Below are 22,085 nucleotides of genomic sequence, written 5' to 3' on the forward strand. Positions count from 1 at the left end.
GTAGAGGATCCGGATCCGGGTACACTAGCATCTCTCTCTCTCTCTCTCTCTCTCTCATGAAATAACCTCGTTGTCCTATAATGTACGATATCATTTTACATTTTTACTGTACCTCATTGGTGCGCTCCTCTATGCAGCTTGCTCAGAAAACCCTCTCCCATATACTATGTACTATATAAAAAAAATGGGAAGTAGTTTTCTGTACAAGAGTGTGGCCTACGCCAGCGCTCCCATGTGTCTATCTCTCTCCTCCTTAAAACAAGGGGGCAGAGGTGTCTTTTCACATGGGGAGGAGAGAGATAGACTCATGGGAGTGCTGGCGTAGGCCACACTCCCGGACAGAGATCTTTTTCCCAAAAAATATATAGACACTATATTTATCTAAGGCCCAATCCATCTAAATTCTAATAGATCTGACCATATCACCACACATGACTTATATTTCCAATTTAATTTGTAGGGAAAAAGAAGGCGGTCAAACTGCCCATATCACTATACATAGCTTATTTTTCCAATTTAATTTTCAGGGAAAAAGAAGGTTGTCAAACTACGTGGCGTATGCACACAGACACAAGAAGGGCAAAATGACCGCTTCACCCCTCATGAAATGAAAAATTCTACCCATATTGGATGCCCCTACACGCTCTCATTGACCCCCACATTAGTATAACAGCCATGCAGTCTAGCAGTGATCCCCCTCTCTAATTCTTATTACCTTATAAGGTAAGGGTAGATTTCTACATCCCTTATTGGAGGATAAGTGTAAGGCCATTACCAGAATCAAACCCATTAGTTGCCACTTTAACTGTTGAACCAATAAACACATAAATAGCTAGTTGGATGCTTATTTGAATAATTGTGTTTTTAAAGGTGTCGAATCATATATCATATGAAGTGTTGTAATTAAAAAAAATCTTGAATTTGATCTAAAAACATAACAGCCTACTAAGTACAAACGTGATTTTTTTATTTTTTGGGGGTGGGAAGAGGGGATCATTATCGTTTCCTGTTCCCTGCCCGGTACAGTGGTCCAGTTCCTCTCATAGGGGTGGAAAATGACGACTTCACCCCCTGCACTAACACACTGCCCGAGGGAGGTTAAAACGTCATTTTCTCCTCTCTATGAGAGGAACTGGACCACTATACCAGGCAGGAAATAGGACACGAAAAAAATTGGGGGGGAGGGGGGTTGTGGTGTGAGAATCCATAAAACATACAACTTTTGTCAAATCCATCTACTTCCCCAATTCCAACTTTCTTGAGGCCAAAATAGGGAGCAAGCCTTCGTGGGCCTAGAGAAGTCTTTTAGTGGGCCGAGAGGTTTTATGTGATGGGCTTATTTGGAGCGTGGGCGATGGTACTCAAATCGACATATGGGGATCCAATTGGATTCCTTCCCTCCCCCAACGTCGAATTCAAACTGAGAAGCCAACTCTCTGTAATCTTCAGAAGGTATCGGACCTTATCGAGGCAAGTAATTCAACCTGGAAACAGGACAGCCTTACTCAGCTTTTGTCGCCGAGAGAAGTGGAGGCCATTCTAGAGATCAAGCTGTCGCTGTTCCAGACTGCTGATAGGTTGGTTTGGGGGGGTGACCCCAAAGGGATTTTTTCAATTAAATCTACGTACCACTTAATCTCCAACAAGAGGGATCTTCAAAATACCAACAGATCACCTTCCATCACTAATCACAGTTGGGATCAAATTCCGACATCCACTTGGAAGCGGATTTGGAGCAGCAAAACCTTCCCCAAGATTCAAACCTTCTTATGGCCTCCAGGGAAAACCTCTTAAAACGACAGATGCGCGTGGACCCGTGTTGCAAGAGATGCGGCATTGATGTAGAGTCAACAGATCACCTCCTTCAAGGGTGCGCCTTCGCCAAGGTCGTCCAGTTTGGCAGCAACTTATTGTTCATCGCCCCTTCCACAGAAGAACTAAGGCTCGCTTGTCTCCTCCAGAACTGGGACCAGATGAACTTTCCAAACAAGAAAAGACGAAGCGAGGCGTTGACTCTTCTATCCTTCATCATCTGGCAATTATGGCTCGCGAGAAATGAGCTTGTTTTCAAGAATATTTGCTGGACGCCAGAAGAGACTATCCACAGGGCTTATAAAGCTTTTGAGGAGTTTTCAGCTGCTTTTATAGAGACACTAGGTCGGAACTCCACTACTCCCCATCTTAACCATCCTTGGAAGCCCCCACCTCAAGGTGTTTTTAAGCTCAACTGCGACGCCTCTCTCCCAGCCAGCTCTACCATCAGTGGCCTTGGAGCTATCCTTAGAGATTTCAGTGCCTCACCTATGTGTGCTCTCTCTACTTCAGAGCAGTTCAGAGATATTTTCTTAGGGGAAGTATTGGCGGTGCGTGCGGGTCTTCTCGCAGCTATCGAAGTAGGTGTTTTGCATCTGATGATTGAAGTGGATAACTCTAGTCTTGCGTCCCTGCTTATGGACAACACCATCCCTACCCCAAGCTCTGCTGATAATGTAATCAAGGATATTAGACACTTGATGAACAGTTTGTCTGTAATATCTATTACTTGGATTCCTAGATAAGCGAATTCTGTCACTGACTCTCTAGCAAGGAAGGCCCTATCTATGACAAACAAGATAGATTGGCCAAATTCCACTCCATGGCTCCTAGATCTCTGTAATCCGGACACCTTGTGCGCCTCTTGGCCCCTTTGCAATGAAATTTCCCATTACCCAAAAAATTCATATACTATCTTTAGTAACCATGGGTCCCACACGCGACAATTTCACCCTTTTTTTTTGTTTTGGGTAGAAGACAATTTCACTGTTATTATACTCGGAGGCGCATAATGCGCACCCGGCGCATGCCTTCGTAGTGCCTTGTGCCATTAAGCATTCTGCAACCATGGATCCATGAATTTTTTTTTTCTGCAATCATATTTTCGAATAAAATAAGAATGAGAGGGAGGCTGAGAGAGAAGCATCCCTGGCGTCTCTTTCCTGCAGTGACCAGTTTCCTCTTCGTCTTCGTCGAAGATTCGAACCTGCAAACCCTGTTTCTAGGGTTTTGTAGGGCGTCTCCGACTCTCTTAAGTCTGTCATTCATCCCCACCACGAGGCCAGCGGGTACGTTTCTTTTCGCCTATTTTATCTTCTCGTAACTAATCACCATGATATGCCGTTTTCCCTCTGCCTTTGCCTTTTAGTTCTATTGGATGATCGGAGATTACTCTTTTCTGTTCCTGTTATCAAATGAATGCTCTGGTGTTCATAGGTTTACGTTTTTCGTTTATGTTCCATTCATCTGTTGTAATTTTCTAGTTCTGGCTATTCTAGTATTATTCTCGGCCTTGTGCGGGAGTAGATTTGATCGTTGACTATTTAATTTCATTCGATTTGCCGAGTTTCTATGTGCAGCAGGCCGATTTGGGTAGTTGCGTAGCGCTTTGTGTTTGTGTCTAAATATGTCCTTGGATTGGAGTTTAGGGTTTTAACTTTAGGCTCTGGAGAATGTGTGTACCATTAAACCATGTACTTTATTTAAGATCTTTAACTTAAATGAAATCCCAGAGTACTTTCCAGAAAACTAGTAGTTTGTGAGGCTGTTACTGTTTGTCTTATGAGTAGTAAGAATAGAAACTCCACCTTTCAGTTTTTTTGGCTGAGAACTAGTGCAGATTCTTTGGAAAGTACTGTGACAGTGTAAATGATGTGTCTATGCTCCCTCTTGAATCCATGAGTAACCTCTCTCAGTTAATGGCATAACTTCACTAGTAAATCACTTCATGAATAATACACATTTTGGGCTTTTCCCAAAAATGTAAATAATGAAATTCTTGGTGAATGCATTTATCCAGTTATTGTTTATAAAGAGACGCTGAACTCCCTTCTCTGACCCTGCCCCCCTTTCTGATTTCAGGATGATCGTATGAGTGATTGATCCTGCATTACATCTTTTCATTCAGAGATTCAGGAAAAATTCTTTCTGTGTTCCTCTAGTCTGTACTGGAGTTGAGCATAGGGCTTAGAAATTTGTGTGGGCTAGTGTTTGCAATGGATATGCCTGAACCCAGTCGGAGTTACACAAAATGGGATATTGAGGATAATTCAGAAATGAAGGTTGATAGAGCCGGAGACGAGGAAGATTGGGAGGGCAGTGATAAAAGGAAGCACCGATCAAGCAAGTCCAGAAAGCATAGCAATGCAGAAGAAACTGATGAATGGGATAGTGGTGGAAAAAGGAAAAGTTTAGGGGACAGAAATGAAATTCGAAAGAGGTCAGGTGGCTCGAGCAGGGAAGTTAGTGGGGGTGAAGATGATTATGACACAAGAAAGGAACAACGCTCCAAGCAGATTAAAAAAATCCAAGAGGACAGGACTGAGAAGAAATCAAGCAGTGAATATCCAGACAGAGAATCAGATAGCAGTCGCAAGGGTAGAGATGCTTCAGAGACTAAAAGTCATCTTGTGGCGGATGAAAGCGACAGGAGCTCATCAAGGAAAACAAGTTCAAAACCCTCAGTTCACGAGGGTTCCCAGGGCAAAAGTAAAAGCAAGGTGGAAAGTCCCCATGATGGCAAGATTGAAAGGATGCAGGATAGAGAAACCAGGTATTCGGATAGAAAAGAAAACAGCAGGGAGAAAAGCCGTGGCTCTCATGAGGAGAGGAATCCAAGGAGAAGATGGGATGAATCTGACTCCACCAGAAAAACTGATGAAGGCAGTTACGTTGATAAATCTGATTCGAAGAGTGGAAAGAATTCTGATCTTAAGCTTGAGAGTACGAGAGACAGAGCAATAGATGCGAGGGACGAATTTGGTGAGCGTAAAAGCAAGGTTCTGGATTCCAACATTGATAAGGTCATCAAAGCCAGTGGCAGGGAGGAGAAAAGGGTTGATGAGAGGAGCAAGAGCAGAGGCCGGACAGAGACTCAAGATGAAGATACCAGGCCAAGTTCTACCACACGTGAAGAAAGATCGGGCAATGTTAGAGATGATAAGCAGCGGAGAGGTGGAGAAAAATTGGTTGGTTTGATTGATGATGTGGAATTTAGTGCCCATAGGTCTAGCTCTAGGGGTCATTTGGAGAAAATCGAGAAGCACAGACAGCAGCGTGATCCTGCACAGAGCAGCCGTGAAATAGCCGAAAGCCTGGAGAGATCTGTTAATACAGATGAGGATGGACATGCCCGGGCAAAAGACAGAAGGGGTAGGGAAGTGAGGCACTCTAAAAGGTCCTGTAGTCCTGATAGGAGTGGGAGGCGATTCCTTGAATCCGATGACTCTGGTTCAGATAATGAAAGAAGTGTTGGCCTGAAGGAGAAGGAACGGGAAAAAGATGGGTACAAGGATGACAGGGTTAAAGGCCGAGATGGTAGCTGGAGTGAGAGGAACAGGGAGTGGGAAAGTTCCAAAGATAATTGGAAAAAGAGACATTACAGTGGCAATGATAAAGGGGCGAGGGATGGAGATGGTGATTTCAATCATGACAAGGACTGGGACTTGCAGAGGCATGAGCGTGAGAGGGCTGATAATGAAATGCTTCTTGGTCGGCCTGGCTTTAGGAAAGATAGAAACAGGACTGAAGGTGCAAAAAGCTCATCAAGCTTTGGAACTCCAAATGAGAATTCTGATATGATAGAGATCCGAACCAAGTCCGTTGATTATGGGAGAGAAGAGTCGGGATCTACATATATTGGGAGAAGAAGTGAGTCTGGGCGTCATCCTGATTTTACTTCAGCCACAAGTGATGAGGATTGGGGGTATCTGCCTGATGGTAGAGGAAGAATAGCTGATATTTATGGCACTGGAGATGATCCACAGGAGAGATATCCAGATGAGGGATCCCCTATGTTGGATCAGAATTTGGGGAGGTTTAACATTGACATGCAAGGAGGGAGAGGAAGAGTACAGAAGAGTGCTATGGGTATTACTCGTAGTGGTAGTGTCCAGAGTTCAAGTAGTGGTTCACAACCTCTGTTTGGTAATAACCAGGGGTCCGGTTCTTTTAGTAGAGTGGTTGCGCAAGGGGCAAAAGGGAGTAGATTTGGAAGAGGAGGGAGGGGAAGGCTGACAGGGAGGGATGGGCAACGGGTTGGAATGCCACTACCCATGATGGGAAATCCCTTTGGACCTCTTGGATTGCCACCAGCACCCCTGCAGCCACTGGGACCTAGTATGTCCCCAGGTCCAGGTACGCCCATTGCCCCTGGTGTCTTTATTCCTCCATTTCCAGGACCCATTGTTTGGCCTGGACCTCGAGGTGTTGATATGAACATGTTAGCTGTCACAGCTGGCCTGTCTCCTGTTCCTTCTGGAGCATCAGGACCTAGATTTGCCTCCAATATGGGGACTGGCCCAAACCCTGCCATGTATTTTAATCAACCAGGTCCTGCAAGAGGGCCGGCGCCCCCAAGCCTATCTGGCCCTGGTTTTAATGCTGTCGGGCCAATGGGACGAGGAGTGCCTCATGATAAAGGTCCTGGGAGCTGGGTTCCTCCTAGAAGTAGTGGACCTCCTGGTAAAGCTCCTTCCAGAGGAGAGCAAAATGACTACTCCCAAAATTTTGTTGACACTGGTATGCGACCCCAGAATTTCATCAGGGAGCTGGAGCTCACCAGTGTCATAGAAGACTACCCGAAGCTGCGGGAACTTATTCAGAAGAAGGATGAAATTGTAGCAAAATCAGCTTCCCCTCCCATGTATTACAAGTGTGACCTGCGTGAGTTTGTGTTGTCCCATGAGTTTTTTGGAACCAAGTTTGATGTCATTCTAATTGATCCCCCTTGGGAGGAGTACGTTCATCGAGCACCTGGTGTTGCTGACCATGTGGAGTACTGGACATTTGAGGAGATATTAAACCTTAAAATTGAGGTACATTTTATGCCCATATCTTCCCTTGCATCAAAATCGATATATTAAGGGATATTAGTAAAAATTTATGGCGGTTTACTATTCTGATGTGTCTTAAATTTTATCTCCATTTTATCCATGACATTAGTCACGGCATCAAGATCAAGATTTCAAGTGATATTGGTCAAAATCACTGGCGGTTTACTGTTCTGTTATTTCTTAAATGACATCTCCTTTTTTCCCCATGACATCAGTCACCTTCATTGTACACACAGATTTAAAGTCTAAATACCTTCATTCCTTCATGTTTACAGGCAATAGCAGATACTCCTTCATTTATCTTCCTTTGGGTTGGTGATGGTGTTGGTCTTGAGCAGGGCCGTCAATGTCTAAAGAAGGTATCTATATTAGTTGAGGGCCATAAAGTTTGATACTGCAGGGCTGCATTTTTTGAAGTGCTTATGTAGGCTTTCGGCTGGAAAAGGGCCATCATGGTTATTGGATGTGTGTTTGGTAGCGGTTTTTTGGGAGTGCTTAATTCTATAGCAGTAAGCCATATAATTAATAGAAGCAGAAGCCAGAGAAAACTATTTTCTGCTTTTAGCTTTTTCTGGAGGCCGGTGCCTGGTGGAGTCCTCAAAATTTGTTCTTTGGGTCAATCTTATTGCTGGAAGGCTTGTAAAATGAGAGATTGCCATTGCCTTTATTCTTTATTTTTATTCTATTGTTTTCTTGATATAGCTGGACATTATTCTCAAGATCTAGGTTTTTTTAGCATTTAAGCTGTTATGACATAGCATATTTTTGTTGCATGGGACTTCATTTGTGGATGTAAAGTTTATTCTATACCAAATGTTCTGTTTTACCATGTACATGGAAATCCCTGTATAATTTATTTATTTAACTGCATGAATGTACTTGGGAGTTTTCACTCTCTATGGTGATGGCAGGCAACCCCACTTATATTGTTTGTCTGGGAAGCCCTTTAAAGAAAATTAATATGTCAATAGCACCACTTAATTTTCATGTTTTTAATTTAATCTGGAACATAGTTATCAATCCCCAATGTCTTCTTAATAATTTGCAAGATTTGAAAACAAACAGGAAGAACGCCGAAACTGATTGTTTTGGGACTTTGTATGTCATATCTGCAGTTGTTTGTCTTATTTCTTTGGTCTAATAAGTTGTTTGTCTTATTTCTCGAAAAATATATAGAAGTATTAATTGCATGGGAGAGGGATAGGCACACTGCCCGTGGGCGGTGAACTAGCGGGCAGCACCAATGGGGGTGTGGGATGGGGTATCATACAGGGGGGGCAAGGGGGTCATTTCAAAGGGGGAAGAGAGAGATAGACACAGTGGGCGCTAGTTTACGGTACATCGGCAGTGTACCCAGCCTTTTCCCCAATTGCATTTATTAGGATTTGATGATTATGTTTTTGGGATAGATATTTGAATTTTCTCTCCCCCCATCCCCTGTTTTACTAAATGTACCAATTGAAAGATATTCCCCTTGCTGGGTATTGGGGAATCTTGAACTTATTTCTCTTGAACTAGTTTCTCAATTGCATCCTACAATGAGATAAGTTGGTTGAGTTCAGTAGTTCTTATGATCTTAAATGATCTGTCTGAAATTTTATTTTTACAATTGTTCCATTTGTGCAGTGGGGATTCCGAAGGTGTGAGGATATATGTTGGGTGAAGACAAACAAGACAAATGCTACACCAGGCTTGCGGCATGATTCTCATACTTTGTTTCAACATTCAAAGGTTGGTAACGTTCCTCTGCCACAGTGCTCCTATTTTGGATTTAACTGCATTATATTTCCTTAAACTGTCTCAAGCATTTGGTGTTTTTTTTTCCCGACTTTTGTTCCCTTTTCCTGTAATGAAGGAACACTGCTTGATGGGCATAAAAGGAACCGTTCGCCGTAGCACTGATGGTCATATCATCCATGCCAATATTGACACAGATATAATTATCGCTGAAGAACCTCCATATGGTTAGTACCCATGATTTTTGTTCAGAGTTTTGCAATCCTGGGTTTGTTTTGCCATCCTTGTGCTTGTGTGTGTATAATTGGTGGAAACATCTAGAGGACCTTGGGTTCTGTTATGCATAGGACCCTAACACAATTGAATATTGTGGGCTTTATTTCAAATGAAAAAAAATATTGATCAAATTTCAACTGCTGCCTGTCAAACTGACAACACAGGTTCAACAACAAAACCTGAAGACCTATATCGAATCATTGAGCACTTTGCCCTTGGACGTAGGAGGATCGAGCTCTTTGGTGAAGATCATAACATTAGGTCAGGCTGGCTTACTGTTGGCAAAGAGTTATCATCCTCAAATTTTAATGCTGAGGTACTAAATTTGGCAACCTACCTTTGTGAACCTTATAAACACAAAACTAGTTAAAATTCATTTTTAATTTATTACGGTTCCAAGGATTCAAATTACTAGCCACCTTTGCAGGCATATGTCAGGAACTTCGCTGATAAAGATGGAAAAGTTTGGCAGGGAGGGGGAGGACGGAACCCCCCACCTGATACACCACATCTCGTCGTGACAACTCCTGATATTGAGGGCCTTCGACCCAAGTCACCACCTCAGAAGAATCAGCAGCAACAGTCAACACCCCTTTCTCAGACAACAGCCAATTCAACCAATAAATGGCCAGCCGGGAATTCACCGCAAAATTCAGCAGCCCTTGGTCCGAATCAAGAAACTTCCATCAGTTCCAACCCTCAAACGCCTGCTCCATGGGCTTCACCAATGGGGGGCATGAAAGGACCGGATGCTGGGAATGTGGCCACAGATGACAAGTATTTTGATATTTACGGATACAATGCCTTGTTTGGGCAAACAAGTGGAGACCATATAGAGTTCGAGTCTCACCGAGCCCTCAATATGCTGTAATGAAATTCCAGCATGAAAATATGCTGTGTGCGGCATGTAATTCTTTTTTTCATAATATATAAATGGGAAAGAGATATTTTTTATCTGTTCTTCATTCTCATATTCTCAAGCACAAATCACAGTACCTTCTATCACAGTGCAACCGATGGAATACAAAGCATTTATATGATAAAATCACCTGTCTTTGCCTGCTAACACTAAACTTGATCAGTCACAGTTTTTCAAACCCACCTCCCCTTCCGGCTTCCCCCCCCAAAATATATATATATATTATATAAAGAAAAAGGAAAGAAACACAGCTTTGGTACTTCGTGGCACAAATGTTCAATTCCAATGATTTCATTCCAAATCTCAATCAAGATCATAGTCTGATTTGAGCATAGCAAAAAAAAAAAGTTGTGGGCCTAAAATGCTATACAAAAATTGTAAGCTAACAGAAAATTTAAGCATAGTATCTTGAACTCTGTTTTTATAATGGGAAAAATACCTCTGTCCGGGAGTGTGGCCTATGCCAGTATTTTCATGAATCGATCATTCTTCTCCCCATATGAAAAGACATTTCTGCCACGTTGTTTTGAGGAGGAAAAATGGACACACGGAGTGCTGGCTCAGACAGAAAACTACTTCCCTTTTATAATTTCTTTGCAAAGAGAAGTAAGAGGTTAGATACATCTTTTGAGCTTGGCCCTTCTAGTTACTGGGAATGTTGCCACTGGACATGCTGGTGGCTCATGGCAATTTTCAAAGGCTCTGCCACTTCTTTTCTACCTATGCACTCCAAAAATAATAGCTGGCAATAAAAGGTTCCATAATTTGTTACCCATTCCATCGAAGCTTGGACCCTACAACCACATGAGTTCTGAGTGAGGAGGGCATGGTGAAGTTCAAGCCCACCTCCAGAAATTGGTAAGACTAAACTTCGACAAATGAGTGAGGAATTGACAAAAAGACGAAGCACAGTTTCAGCATTCCAAAGGAAGAAAAGAAAGCACTGGAATAGAAAAATATCTTGAAATTAATTAGTCCAACATGCTTAACTCTTCAGCAGAAAGCGATCTGGATTAATAGGGCAAGGTGCACCTCACTTATTCACTTGTGTATTGGATTTTTATCCACCTAAGTGCAGTGGTCATCGTCGGATTTATCTTAAAGGTGCACTGGCACCGCACTTGAGAGTATAAAGATCCTCTTGTAGAAACCGAAAATCTAAGGGGGGAGGGAGGAGAGTTTATCCGATCACTCTCGCAAAGCATCGAAAGAGCTTAATGGTTTTGATTGGGTTTGCACAATTCACATACGACGTCAGTCCACTCACACTTTTTTTGGTTTAATCGGTCAATGCCCACTGGTTCATGGATTTAAATCCTTCTCAATTCCCCAATGGTGCAATGCGGTGCAATTCGGGGTGGAGAGGTCGATACTTGGCAGGTGCGACATCCAACAGTCCGAGCTAATTAACTTTTTCTTTCTTTCTTCTCGAGCTCGGAACCGTTGGATATCGTGTCTGCCAAGTGTCGGCCTCTCCACCCCGAACTGCACCGCACTGCACTTTTAGGGAATTTGAGAGGATTTTTTCCCCAAGTTCATCCTGTCCCAACCTTTACCAACTGATTATTTGGTTTTTCCCCAAACCTCAAACCAAAACCGAATCAGCCATTAACTGATCGGCTTGATTTTGGTATTATTTGGTTGGGCTCAGATAATGTAGTGATGCCCTACTATTTTCCACTTGGCAAATTTCATTTGACTGAAATTTTATATACGAGGGGTTCTTGGTGTTAACTTGTCTACAAAATTTGAGTCCCACCTGAACTACCACATGAAAAATTTCTTTTAACCCACTTAGAGATTCCTTTCTAGGCAGTCTTCTTAGAGAACCTTTTCCGTAGTTTTATTATTCAAAACAGCCTCTCCGCATCCGCAAGGCCCAAAATAATTTGGATCCTTTGCATGCAGCCCTCACACAGGCAGGGCGTGCACCCCACCCGAGCAAGGTGCTCAGGCAGTGGGTAGGGAGGTCATTTCGTCCTATCTGTGTGAAGCTGCATGTTGGCCTCACGGGAAGGTAACAGCAGAGGATTTCGATCCGGCCCAAAAGGCCCATAAGACTACTGCAAACAAAACACTAATTTTTTTTTTAAACCAGAAGAAACAAAACACTCTTAATGGTTGATATATACATCTGGCTAGTTCTGATCACAACTGGATGATGTTGATAGACTACTATAAACTATAACGGTGGGCTCAGTAAATGACCCAACACCAGAAAGACTAAAGAAAAAAAAGGGAGTGGAACAACCCCGTGAACCACCGCCCTTGACATGGACAACCTTATAGCTCCATGGGCCCTGGTTGGCTGTAGGTTTGTAGTTACTCTCAAGCCCATCACAACTAAGAGGGGGACCCACCCCATTTGTAGAAACATTAATTATTTCATCTCTCAAAAACCCGATTTCAGTTTCAGCTAATCCATGGGAAGATTTAAGAATCATATTGAATCCTTAAGCACAACTAAAACCATGAATAGTAATTAATGCAACCAAAAAAAAAAAAAATGTAACCTTAGAGGTACTGGATGGCCTTTATTTTTCCATGACTAGGTTAGGTCTAAGAGGACTTTCTTCTTCTCCAAGCCACACCTATCTTTTGAAAATTCTCTCCCATGATGTTGACCTCTTTCTCTCTTGTAAGTCTCAAGAATTAACAGAAGGGTGTTGAAAACTTGAGAGGATAGCCTGTCCAACAATGTTATAGAAAAAAGAAAATACAATAAGGAATAGGCAAAAGTTTTTGTGTATAGCCGTGTATCATATACAATCAATCACAGACCTTCGCCATTAAACAAGAAAGGATCAAAATGACCAAAAGCTCCCATTTGACATATCGTAACCCTGTCTCTCCTTATTCAGCCGTGTATGAAAACCTCCCCCTAAGGAATATATGACCTTCTTAAATAAAAGAGTTCGATGGTAAAACCATTTTTCCCCATAAGTTTATGTTTGTTTGTGGAACACTACTCTCTCTCTCTCTCTCTCTCTCTCTCTCTTTCTCCTCTCTACCCCTGTAGCTATCATTCAATCCATTCATCTAGACTTAAGGGTGTCGATTGGTTCGGGTTTGTTTTCCAATTTAAGATATACTATGTGGAAATCAAAACCGAAACCTAATAGAAGCCTATTTTTCAAACCAGAATTGAATCGGCTTAGTTCAATTTTGCTTCAAATTTAATTCATTATTCTTTCTTTTTTTTCTGGTTTGTATTCGGTCTAGGCCATATTTCAAATATTTGGGACAACCTTGTTTATTAGGGTCATATCTCACTGAACTTGTTTGAACATTAAAAAGGACTAAAATTTATCATCCACATTGATTAAAATATTAAAAATAATATAAGTTATTTGATTCCTTATTTAGTTAAAAAATGGGTAGATCGATTCGATTCAAACAGAGACAACTTCAATCTTGAAATGAAACTAAACCGAACCGAAAAAAGATTCTAGATTATGATACAAAAATTGAACCGATTTATTTTGATTAATTTTAAATTTCGATTTCAATTATGGGTTTCGATTCTAATAAATCGACAACCTTATCCACACTTGAAATTGAGGGTAGAATTGGCAAGTCACATGACACAACCACCGATATAAGTTTTTTTTTTATAAGGAACCACCGATATAAGTCATAAGATAGATGTGGGCTTTCATAGTTTCATGCCTCGTCATTATTCATTGAAAACCTTATCACGGCATTCGGAAAGTAAATAGTAAATGCCTGTGGGTTTTCCCGTGCAATTCTTAATAATTTGATTTATTTCAGTACAACCACCACCTACTGACCTACCCACTTTATACACACGTGGACCACTCCTATGGGTCCTGCCTTGTAGGACCCACACCACGGATAAAGCCACCCCTAATTTGTGGATCCACCACCCATGGCCATGACATTTTCTTCTCTTTTCTCTCTCTCTCAACCATGGTTTCAAAACCCGATTTCATTCAATCAATCCATCGTATTAGATTCTTGTCCAAGATGTAGGGTTAATGCAATTTGGAACCTATTCTAGATCGATTCTGATTAATTTATGATCGAAATTGAAATTGATCTAGGGAAACACCTCTTGGCAATTTGGCATGGCGGTGGTTACCAGTGTAATAAGGCAGTGGTTGAAGACCCGATGAAAGGTCACTGGTTCGACTCTCTCTCATCGAATATTAGACATCCTTGTCTGTCATCTCACTTTCTAAACATCTCTTCTTGGAATTGGGATGCCACCATAACCGAATGGCTTATGGGCCTTCGATAAGATCTAATAAAAAAATTGATTAAGATCGATCCAGATACCGATTCTAGGTTTATCAACCCTAATCTCATCTATAACACTAAGTTTATGCAATAGCCATGAAATATGATAAGGGGGTAGAAGCCAGAGGGTGGTATTTGAACTAGGCTTACCCTTTTTGGCCACGTGTGGGGCTGATATCTGGACCCACTATGTGTGAACCTATAAAGGTAAAACTTGGATAAAATCTAATAAAGACATGTAGAAAAGCTAAAGAAAGGTGATGCTTCAATGAGAACTAATGAAAGTATCTGTAAAGGTTAAAAAGGTGAAAAGTTATTCCCAAAACTTAGAACATAATTTGTGAAAAGTTACTACTAAACACACCTTTTGGTCCCTTCTTTGTGAGGAAGGGAGAGAGAGAGGCAGTGTACAGGCAATTGGTGTGGGAACTTGCAGGCAATGGAAACTAAAAATGATGCAGAGAAGGGATTGGGGTTGACATCCTTGTCCAACACACAAAAAGCGACAGAAAAGTTAGTTAAAAAAAAATAAAGGAAGAATTTTCAGATGGAAAGTGGGCCCCATTTCCTCTATCTTACGCACGAGGGGGGCGCATCAACGCCATCATCAACTGGATCACCCACACGTGCACTCTTTTTCTTTTCCTTGACAGTTTTAAAAAGCACTTTCTCTCTCTTTCTCTCACTTTCACATTTATCTGGTTTAATATTTCTTAATCTTAATTAAAAATAGATAAACTTGTGTGTCCTCCTGTTATCCCTAAATTAGCCTTTAAGGTAACAATAAATTCACCACAACAAGTTGACCTCTCTCCTCTCCCGTTTAAGATGAAATTTTAGTATAAACATGACAGGCCCAGTGGGCCACCCAATATCCAGTTTGGGCCCACAAGCCAAATCTCCCTTGCGTCCAAAGCTCAAACATACCACCGGCCATGCATCTCCCTTTGCCAATCAAAAGGTAAAGCATCTAACATGCACCATTTATTATCTAAGGGAGAGGGTTCTCCACGCTGCCAATGTCGTAAGAATCTCCCATGCCAACTACATCTAGTTAGAAAGAGGAGAAAGAATGTCAGTATGAATCCAAATGATTAAGATATAAGAGAGGGATTAGTGGACAAGTTCTTACTTTACCTTTGAGCTATCCATTTAAGAAATTAAGAGTAACATAAAGGGTAAACTGGTAATTAAACTATAATGGTATGTCGAAGCATTGAATAACAAATGATTAATCAAAGGAATTAAGGTCCCTTTGCCTGGAAAAAACCATGTCTTTAAATTAAGAATGGGATTAAGTTAATAATTATTTTTAGAAACTAAAAGTTTCTACATGTTTGCGTGTTTGTTTGACCTCAGGGACCGATCATTACGAAATAACAGAGAAAAGAGAGAGAATGAGACTCTGAGATAGAAAAGAGAGAAAAAATGTTTTGATTTTTTTTTGGAGCATTATTTGTCACCGTTTTCTCACTTTATGCTCCTCTTAAGGTCTTTGCAGACTCTATATCTTACTTGTTATCTACTTATCTTACACTTTTTCCGGCGAGTTTTCTACCGAGAAAGCCGTGGAGATTGAAGAAAGAGCTGCTCTTGGACGAAGATTAGGTCTATTCGATCGTGAGAAGGTGCGATGAGAGGTGTAAATAACAGTATTGAAACTGTAAATGCTGCCGCCAGTGCGATCGCCGCTGCCGAGAGTCGAGTTCAGCAGACCACGGTTCAGGTAAATCACTTCTTTCATTCATTTGCTCTTCTTAATTTTTTTTTCCAGTTAGTTCGTTTTTCTTTTGTGTCGTTGTTTTTTATGTACTTCAATTTTAGTTGTAGGTTGTATTTTAATCAGTTCATGAATTTAAGATCTGGTAAATTTCAGTTTATGCTCGTCACTGGAATGATTTTCTTCTTCTCTTTCTTGCTCTGCTTTTGCTTTGCGATCTGATATCTGGCTACAGGTAGCTGGAGGATTTCTCGGTTTGGATTGTTTTGTATCGTCTTTGACGGTTGTGTTGATAATTTTCCTCTGTTCTCTGTAATGTTTTGAGGGTTGACTTATATTTCAATGAATGAGATTTGGAGTTTTCAGCAGTTTTGCGTTTGCGTGCTATAGTTCCCGGATAGTAGAAGTAGTTCCTATGCTTTAGTCTATAAATCTATTCTAGAATCTCAAAATGAAGTCTTGGTGTCAAAAAGAACAGGTTTGCTTCGCATCATGGCTGGTCGGTGCTCCCCCCCTCCACACACACACCTCTCTCTCTCTCTCTCTTCTCAGCTCCTCCTTTTCTAAATTAGGTTGTCGTGGAATGTTTTCCTGCTAGTAGCCATAGCTATTTGTTAAAAGGATTCAATTCGATTTTTTCATATTTAGATTAGTAAGGATTCTTGGAGATTTTATGCTAGTGATTCCTTTTCTTCCGTGAGAAATATCAAACTATTTCAAATTGTGCCCATTACCATCTTGAGTGTTATATGTTGATGTAATATTTGCTTCTCTTTAGTGTGTCACTTTTGCAACGTTTAAGCCTGGATACAGTGTCCGAGCTATATATTGCAATAAGGTGATGGAAGGAAAACTTTTATCTATACTGCTTCCTACGGGTTTTTTAATGTGCTTGGGAAATAAAAAATTTGAATGCTTTTGCTGAATGATTTGGATTCTCCAAGGGTTGAGCGTCTTGAGACAACCTTTTTCATGTATGTCTTTAGTCTTTTTGGTAGATAGCAGCTTCTGAGCCCGTTAGAAATATCTTTTATCCATAATGAGGTGCCTCTTCATTTGCATTTCTAGCAGCACTATGATGGTTGAAGTAATTCTGCAGCCTCAAACCTTTTCTCCCCCTCCCTAAATGTGATTACAAGCTCACGTCGTTGTGTGGGTAATGCAATAAACAAAGAACAAAGCATGTGTAGATTCTGGATTTTGAAATAGAAACTGATATGCTATGTCAAGGGGCATAGTTTCTATTGGAATTTGAAATACTGATGGCTGTTTTCTTTACCGTGGAATTCTAACTCTGTCAATTTTTTTTTCATTTTTGGGTGTAAAGTAGCTGTTATATTGAAAGGTTAAGTATTTTGGATGCTGACTGTTATTTAGGGTTTGAGCTTCGCTTCACTTTCTAAATTCTATGATTTAACTCGAACCTGCATGCATCTTTATATCTTTCTGACTGGATATTGTTTTGTATCCAATAAAACATTTTCTTGTGTTGAACTTCATATTGTAAATTTGAAACTTGTAAGAGTTCTGGAAGTTTAAAGGTCTCACTTTGCCATATAAACTGATAATGTTTTTGAGGGATCACATCTCTGCAGGTTTGCAGATAATGTTGTGGATCAAATTTAATCTTTGTGAATTTTATATATTTTGGCTTATCTTCAGGTCTGAATACTACTCTCACAAAGATGCATAACTATTTTATTTTTAGTGCCTCTTCGCATTGTTACCCAAGACAATGTTCAAGAGGGCAACAACTTAGAAAATGAATAGGAAACCCAAGGTTTTTTTGAGAGATGAGATTTGATTGGTGAATTGTATTACTTCTATTATCTTTGAAAATGCAACTTTATTACCTTTTGACCATTCCTGACTAGCATCAATTGTTTTAGGATTCAACCATGGTTAAAATTCATGGATGGTAAGGTGGATGTTGACATTTCTTATGTACACTCTCTCTTTTATTTTGTCAAAGAACAAAAGGGGAAAAAAAACCAACTTAATGGGAATGACAACACACTTTGTGAATAGACATGAAATTTCCATTAGATTCCTAAACCAGTTATACCTTCAATTTATATCTAGAGTAAGGTAAAAATCATCTTTGACAGTATTTGTGAAGCAAAGAGAAACCTCATAAGAAACAAATCACAAGGCTGTGTTGTTAAAGTATGGAGTAGTTACCCTTTTACATGAAAGTGCGGATAAGTGTTTGCATCTTTTGCTACCCGGGCATTTAACACCCCCCCCCCCCCCCTTTTCTTTTGCTTTTTTTGTTGGGGGGGGGGGGGGGTTGGGTTCGGAATTTATGACTGGGAAAAGCATTCATATTGTACAACTTTCCTTTCTATGTATCTGAAACTCTTCATCTTAACTAAGTAATGACAGAACATGAGTTGGAGGGCGTGAATCTTTAAATAGGTTGGGTTTGAGCTATACTTGACAGCTTTCATAAATTAAAAATTGATCAATGACTACGTTATTCAGCAGAGCTGTGCTACCAGTCTAAAATTGCTTTTTTTTAATGATTTTCCTTGTAAAAAATATGAAACTTTATAGGAAAGTCTCACTGTCTGCTATTGGAAGTGTTCTTAATGGTGGAAGGGCACTTTACCTTTATTCTCCCCACAGTGGTTCATAAATATCATAGAGGCATTTATGAAGTGTAGAGAGATTCTCATTCTCTTATAGAAGTCTGCATCCACGCCGGGACGGCTAAAGCCCAGTGAAGCAGCAAGGAGCACTCAGCAATTGGGGGGGGGGGGGGGGGAGGATGAAGGTGACTCCGCCACTTGATGTTGGAGGGAAGAGTGTGGTGTTACTCAGAATTTAGCTCTGCACTTCTCCAATAACAGCAGTTCATTTGTGTTTCTTATTGTAGGTCAAACCTGAAGTGGCAATTTCAGTCCAGGCCACCTGTTCCGTGTGAAAGACAATTTAGAGTTCATTTTTGGGCCCCGCCAGGCCACCCATATTTAGGCCATTTATAAATTTGCTATACTATATATATGGCATGCATAAAAGATGATGACTTTTTTTTTTGTTGGGAGTAAATGATATAACAATATATATATGCAGTTGTAAGTTAATCAATTTATTTAGCCATTCTTGAACTGTAGGGATATACATGATAATTTGAGTTCTTAGTTGGGTAAAACATTGTGAAACCTTCCCTACAATATCGTGTCCAAGAAAATTAATTCCTGTTCAATTGCCTTTCTGAATTACTTTATTTTCTGTTAAATGTAGAAGAGCTACATGTTTCCTGCTATGATTTTTACCTTTCTTAAAACTTCTTGCATATTTTCGCATATGCAGAGGAAGTACATGTTTCCTGCTATGAATTTTACCTTTCTTAAAGCCTCTTTCATATTTTCGCATATGCAGAAGAGAAGGTGGAGCAGCTGCTGGAGTCTGTACTGGTGTTTTGGATCTCATAGACATGAGAAGCGAATTAGCCATGCTGTTCTTGTTCCTGAACCGACGGTACCAGGGTCTGCTGCTCCTGCCACAGAGAATCCAATGAACCCACCCTCCAGGGTATTACCTTTTGTTGCTCCTCCATCATCTCCTGCTTCTTTTCTTCAATCAGAACCTCCTTCTGTTACCCAGTCACCAAGTGGTTTACTATCTCTCACTGCCCTTTCAGCCAACGTTTACTCTCCAGGGCCCGCCTCTATTTTTGCCATTGGGCCTTATGCACACGAGACTCAGTTAGTATCACCCCCAGTCTTCTCAACCTTCACCACTGAACCATCCACTGCTCCTTTGACTCCTCCTGAACCTGTTCAGCTTACTACACCTTCATCACCAGAGGTGCCATTTGCTCAGCTGCTAATTTCATCGTTAGATCCCAATCACAGAAAAAGCGGGATGTGCCAAAAATTCACTATTTCCAACTATGAATTCCAATCGTATCAGCTGTATCCTGGAAGCCCAGCTGGGCAACTTATCTCACCTAGCTCGGTGATCTCAGGTTCTGGAACCTCATCTCCATACCCTGACCGGGAGTTCATAGCTGGAGGACATCCTTTTCTTCATTTTGGCGCAGGGGAGCCCCCCAAGATGATGAGCATCGATAGACTTTCTAGCCGCTACTGGAGGCCGGGACGAGGCTCTGGCTCTTTGACACCGGATGCTGCTGGACCAACCTCTCAAGACAGTTTCGTTCTGGAGAGTCAGGTGTCAGAGGTTGCATCTCTTGCAAACTCAGAAAATGGATCCCAAAATGATGATGCTGTGATTGTGATTAATCACAGAGTTTCATTTGAGTTAACTGCTGAAGATGTTGAGGTTGTGGAGGTTGCAAGCTGTGTGGAAAAGGTGCCTGCAACATTAATTGAATCTGCGACAGAAACTCTATCAGATACAGCAACAGAAACGTCCACTACTCAAAGGGATGGCATTTTAAGTGGAGGGAATGCTTTTGATTGTCGTGTGGGTGAAACATTGAATGACATACCTGAGAGAGCTTCAGGGGATGGAGAAGAGGAGCAGCAGGAGAAGCAGAAGCACCCTTCTCTAAGGCAAGGGTCTGGGAAAGAATTCAAGTTTGACAATGCTGATGGAGGGGCGTCTGATAAGCCCACAATTGGATCAGACTGGTGGGCCAATGAGAAAGTCGTGGGCAAGGAGTCAGGGTCCTGTACAAAGTGGGCCTTTTTCCCTCTGATGCAACCAGGAGTCAGCTAATCTATATATATACATGTTGAGTCATCAATTCCAACACTTGTGGCATAGGAAAGAAGTTTGACAGCATGGCCAAAAAGGATTGAATGCTGTGTCATCAACTCCGAAGAAACTCGAAGTCAAAGATTATATGCACTGAGCAATAGCAATTGTGAGAACCTCACCAGAAGAAGGTGAAGGGGAGGAACTTGGTGTACTGATAACTGATTATATGTACCATTTTGCTTGAAGTTCTGAAATTGATGAGATGTTTTTGGGCACCCCACTGGAAGAACATACAGAACCGTGAAATTCTAAGGATATGCAGCATGGAAATAACATATAAAGTTTATTTTCTGAATTTCATGGCATTATGTTTTTGGGGGAGAGGGGGTGGAGATTGGTGTAATTCTAGGGGCCTTGCACCTTGGTGCAGCTCACCGCCCCATGGCGTGTTAGGTGTGGCTCAGATTCTAGTTGTGGGTAGGTCATTCCTTTTTGAGTAAACATCTAGTAGACCTCCTGAGGGTTGTTGACTTATCTTATAACCCCTCAGGAACTAAAATCTTACTTACGGACCCATAGAACGCATGGAATACTCGTTCCGTTATAGTCAACGGATCAGTTGATGATATCAGCAAACCCTAAAAAAGTAAAAGTCCAAATTAACCTTCATCTCATCCCTAATCCATCGCCTTTCCTCTTTATTCTTCTTCCTCTTCTAGGTTTGAAAGAGAAGAATAGCGCCGTTTTCACAGCCATCATCTTCTTCATCTCTTTGCCATACCTAAATCTCTATGTTCGGAATCAGTCGTCACAGTCACAGCTAGTATTGGTTCTTCTTTGTGTGAACTGGAAGTGTTCTCTGCAAATTCCGTCAGAGCGGAACGATACAGAACGGAACAGTCAAACACCCCATTAGGCAGAGGGGATAATTGTTTGGAGTCGAGTTTTTGTCTACGTGGAATCAATTTCAATGGTAAGGAATATTAGTATTTTATAAATTCGTCAAGTGGATTTAATAAGGATTGGGATCCGGTAGGGGAAGAGAAAGAGAGGAGGGAAGGATTTGATCTATGTTGGCAGGGGAAATGTTCAGTTAAATTAGTTTCTGAGTTTCTTATCTTTTTCTTATGATCTGGTTTTCTAGCTTGAAGATCTCAGCTTGTACGGGGGTTTTGAAATGGAGGTTTGTCTTGTTAACCATGTTGGTTTGAGGTATAGTCGTGTCGATCTCTTGTTTTTAGTTCGTTTTTTAGTTTTTGTAGTGCGGGGGACTGAATCGGTGAAGATTTTCAGAATTTTTTTTGGGGAAAAGATCACGTACCTCCCCTGAGGTCTAACTTATGTACACTTTCACCCGTGAGGTTTGGGAAATTCCATGTACCTTTCCAAACTAAGTAACAAAAACACCCACTCCGTCAATTGTAGACGTTAAATGTTAGACTTTTGATTTAAATGACCAAATTGCCCTTGGATTTGAAAAAAATAAATAAAAATTCAACCATCTTCCCCAAAATAGATCAAAATGCCCTCATCTTCCCTAATTTCCCCAATACCTGAAAACCTAAACCCATTTTAGGGTTTCAAAACGCGGCAAAACTAGAGGGCCGGAGGTCTGGATGTTACTGGCGAAGGATTA

General features: G+C 41.1%; 3 protein-coding genes across 3 annotated transcripts; all 3 read left to right on the forward strand.

Moving 5' to 3' along the window:
• The first annotated feature begins 1,802 nt into the window (after positions 1-1,802).
• Positions 1,803-2,558, forward strand: LOC122655704. Its single transcript, XM_043849993.1, has one exon. The coding sequence runs from the start codon at positions 1,803-1,805 to the stop codon at positions 2,556-2,558; it is 756 nt and encodes a 251-aa protein (XP_043705928.1).
• Positions 2,559-2,862: 304 nt separating this feature from the next.
• LOC122656953 (N6-adenosine-methyltransferase non-catalytic subunit MTB-like) lies at positions 2,863-9,835 on the forward strand. The gene is made up of 7 exons (XM_043851662.1): positions 2,863-3,101; positions 3,895-6,848; positions 7,142-7,225; positions 8,493-8,597; positions 8,722-8,830; positions 9,044-9,195; positions 9,307-9,835. The coding sequence occupies exons 2-7, from the start codon at positions 4,029-4,031 to the stop codon at positions 9,748-9,750; spliced, it is 3,714 nt and encodes a 1,237-aa protein (XP_043707597.1). The 5' UTR covers positions 2,863-3,101; positions 3,895-4,028; the 3' UTR covers positions 9,751-9,835.
• A 5,752-nt stretch (positions 9,836-15,587) lies between these two features.
• Positions 15,588-20,800, forward strand: LOC122648680. Its single transcript, XM_043841900.1, has 2 exons — positions 15,588-15,784; positions 19,163-20,800. Exons 1-2 carry the CDS (start codon positions 15,692-15,694, stop codon positions 20,465-20,467), a joined length of 1,398 nt encoding a protein of 465 aa, XP_043697835.1. The 5' UTR covers positions 15,588-15,691; the 3' UTR covers positions 20,468-20,800.
• Positions 20,801-22,085: the final 1,285 nt, after the last annotated feature.

The sequence above is a fragment of the Telopea speciosissima genome, chromosome 1, assembly GCF_018873765.1.
Source record: "Telopea speciosissima isolate NSW1024214 ecotype Mountain lineage chromosome 1, Tspe_v1, whole genome shotgun sequence".
In the NCBI taxonomy this organism is placed as follows: domain Eukaryota; kingdom Viridiplantae; phylum Streptophyta; class Magnoliopsida; order Proteales; family Proteaceae; genus Telopea; species Telopea speciosissima.

What these genes read in the sequence shown, in the direction of transcription:
- LOC122656953 (XM_043851662.1), top strand. Translation starts at nt 4,029, where the DNA reads ATGGATATGCCTGAACCCAGTCGGAGTTACACAAAATGGGATATTGAG. An exon ending in TATTAAACCTTAAAATTGAG is followed by an intron (nt 6,849 to 7,141) that starts GTACATTTTATG and finishes TCATGTTTACAG; the next exon opens with GCAATAGCAGATACTCCTTC. An exon ending in GCCGTCAATGTCTAAAGAAG is followed by an intron (nt 7,226 to 8,492) that starts GTATCTATATTA and finishes CCATTTGTGCAG; the next exon opens with TGGGGATTCCGAAGGTGTGA.
- LOC122655704 (XM_043849993.1), top strand. Translation starts at nt 1,803, where the DNA reads ATGCGCGTGGACCCGTGTTGCAAGAGATGCGGCATTGATGTAGAGTCA.
- LOC122648680 (XM_043841900.1), top strand. Translation starts at nt 15,692, where the DNA reads ATGAGAGGTGTAAATAACAGTATTGAAACTGTAAATGCTGCCGCCAGT. An exon ending in TTCAGCAGACCACGGTTCAG is followed by an intron (nt 15,785 to 19,162) that starts GTAAATCACTTC and finishes TCGCATATGCAG; the next exon opens with AAGAGAAGGTGGAGCAGCTG.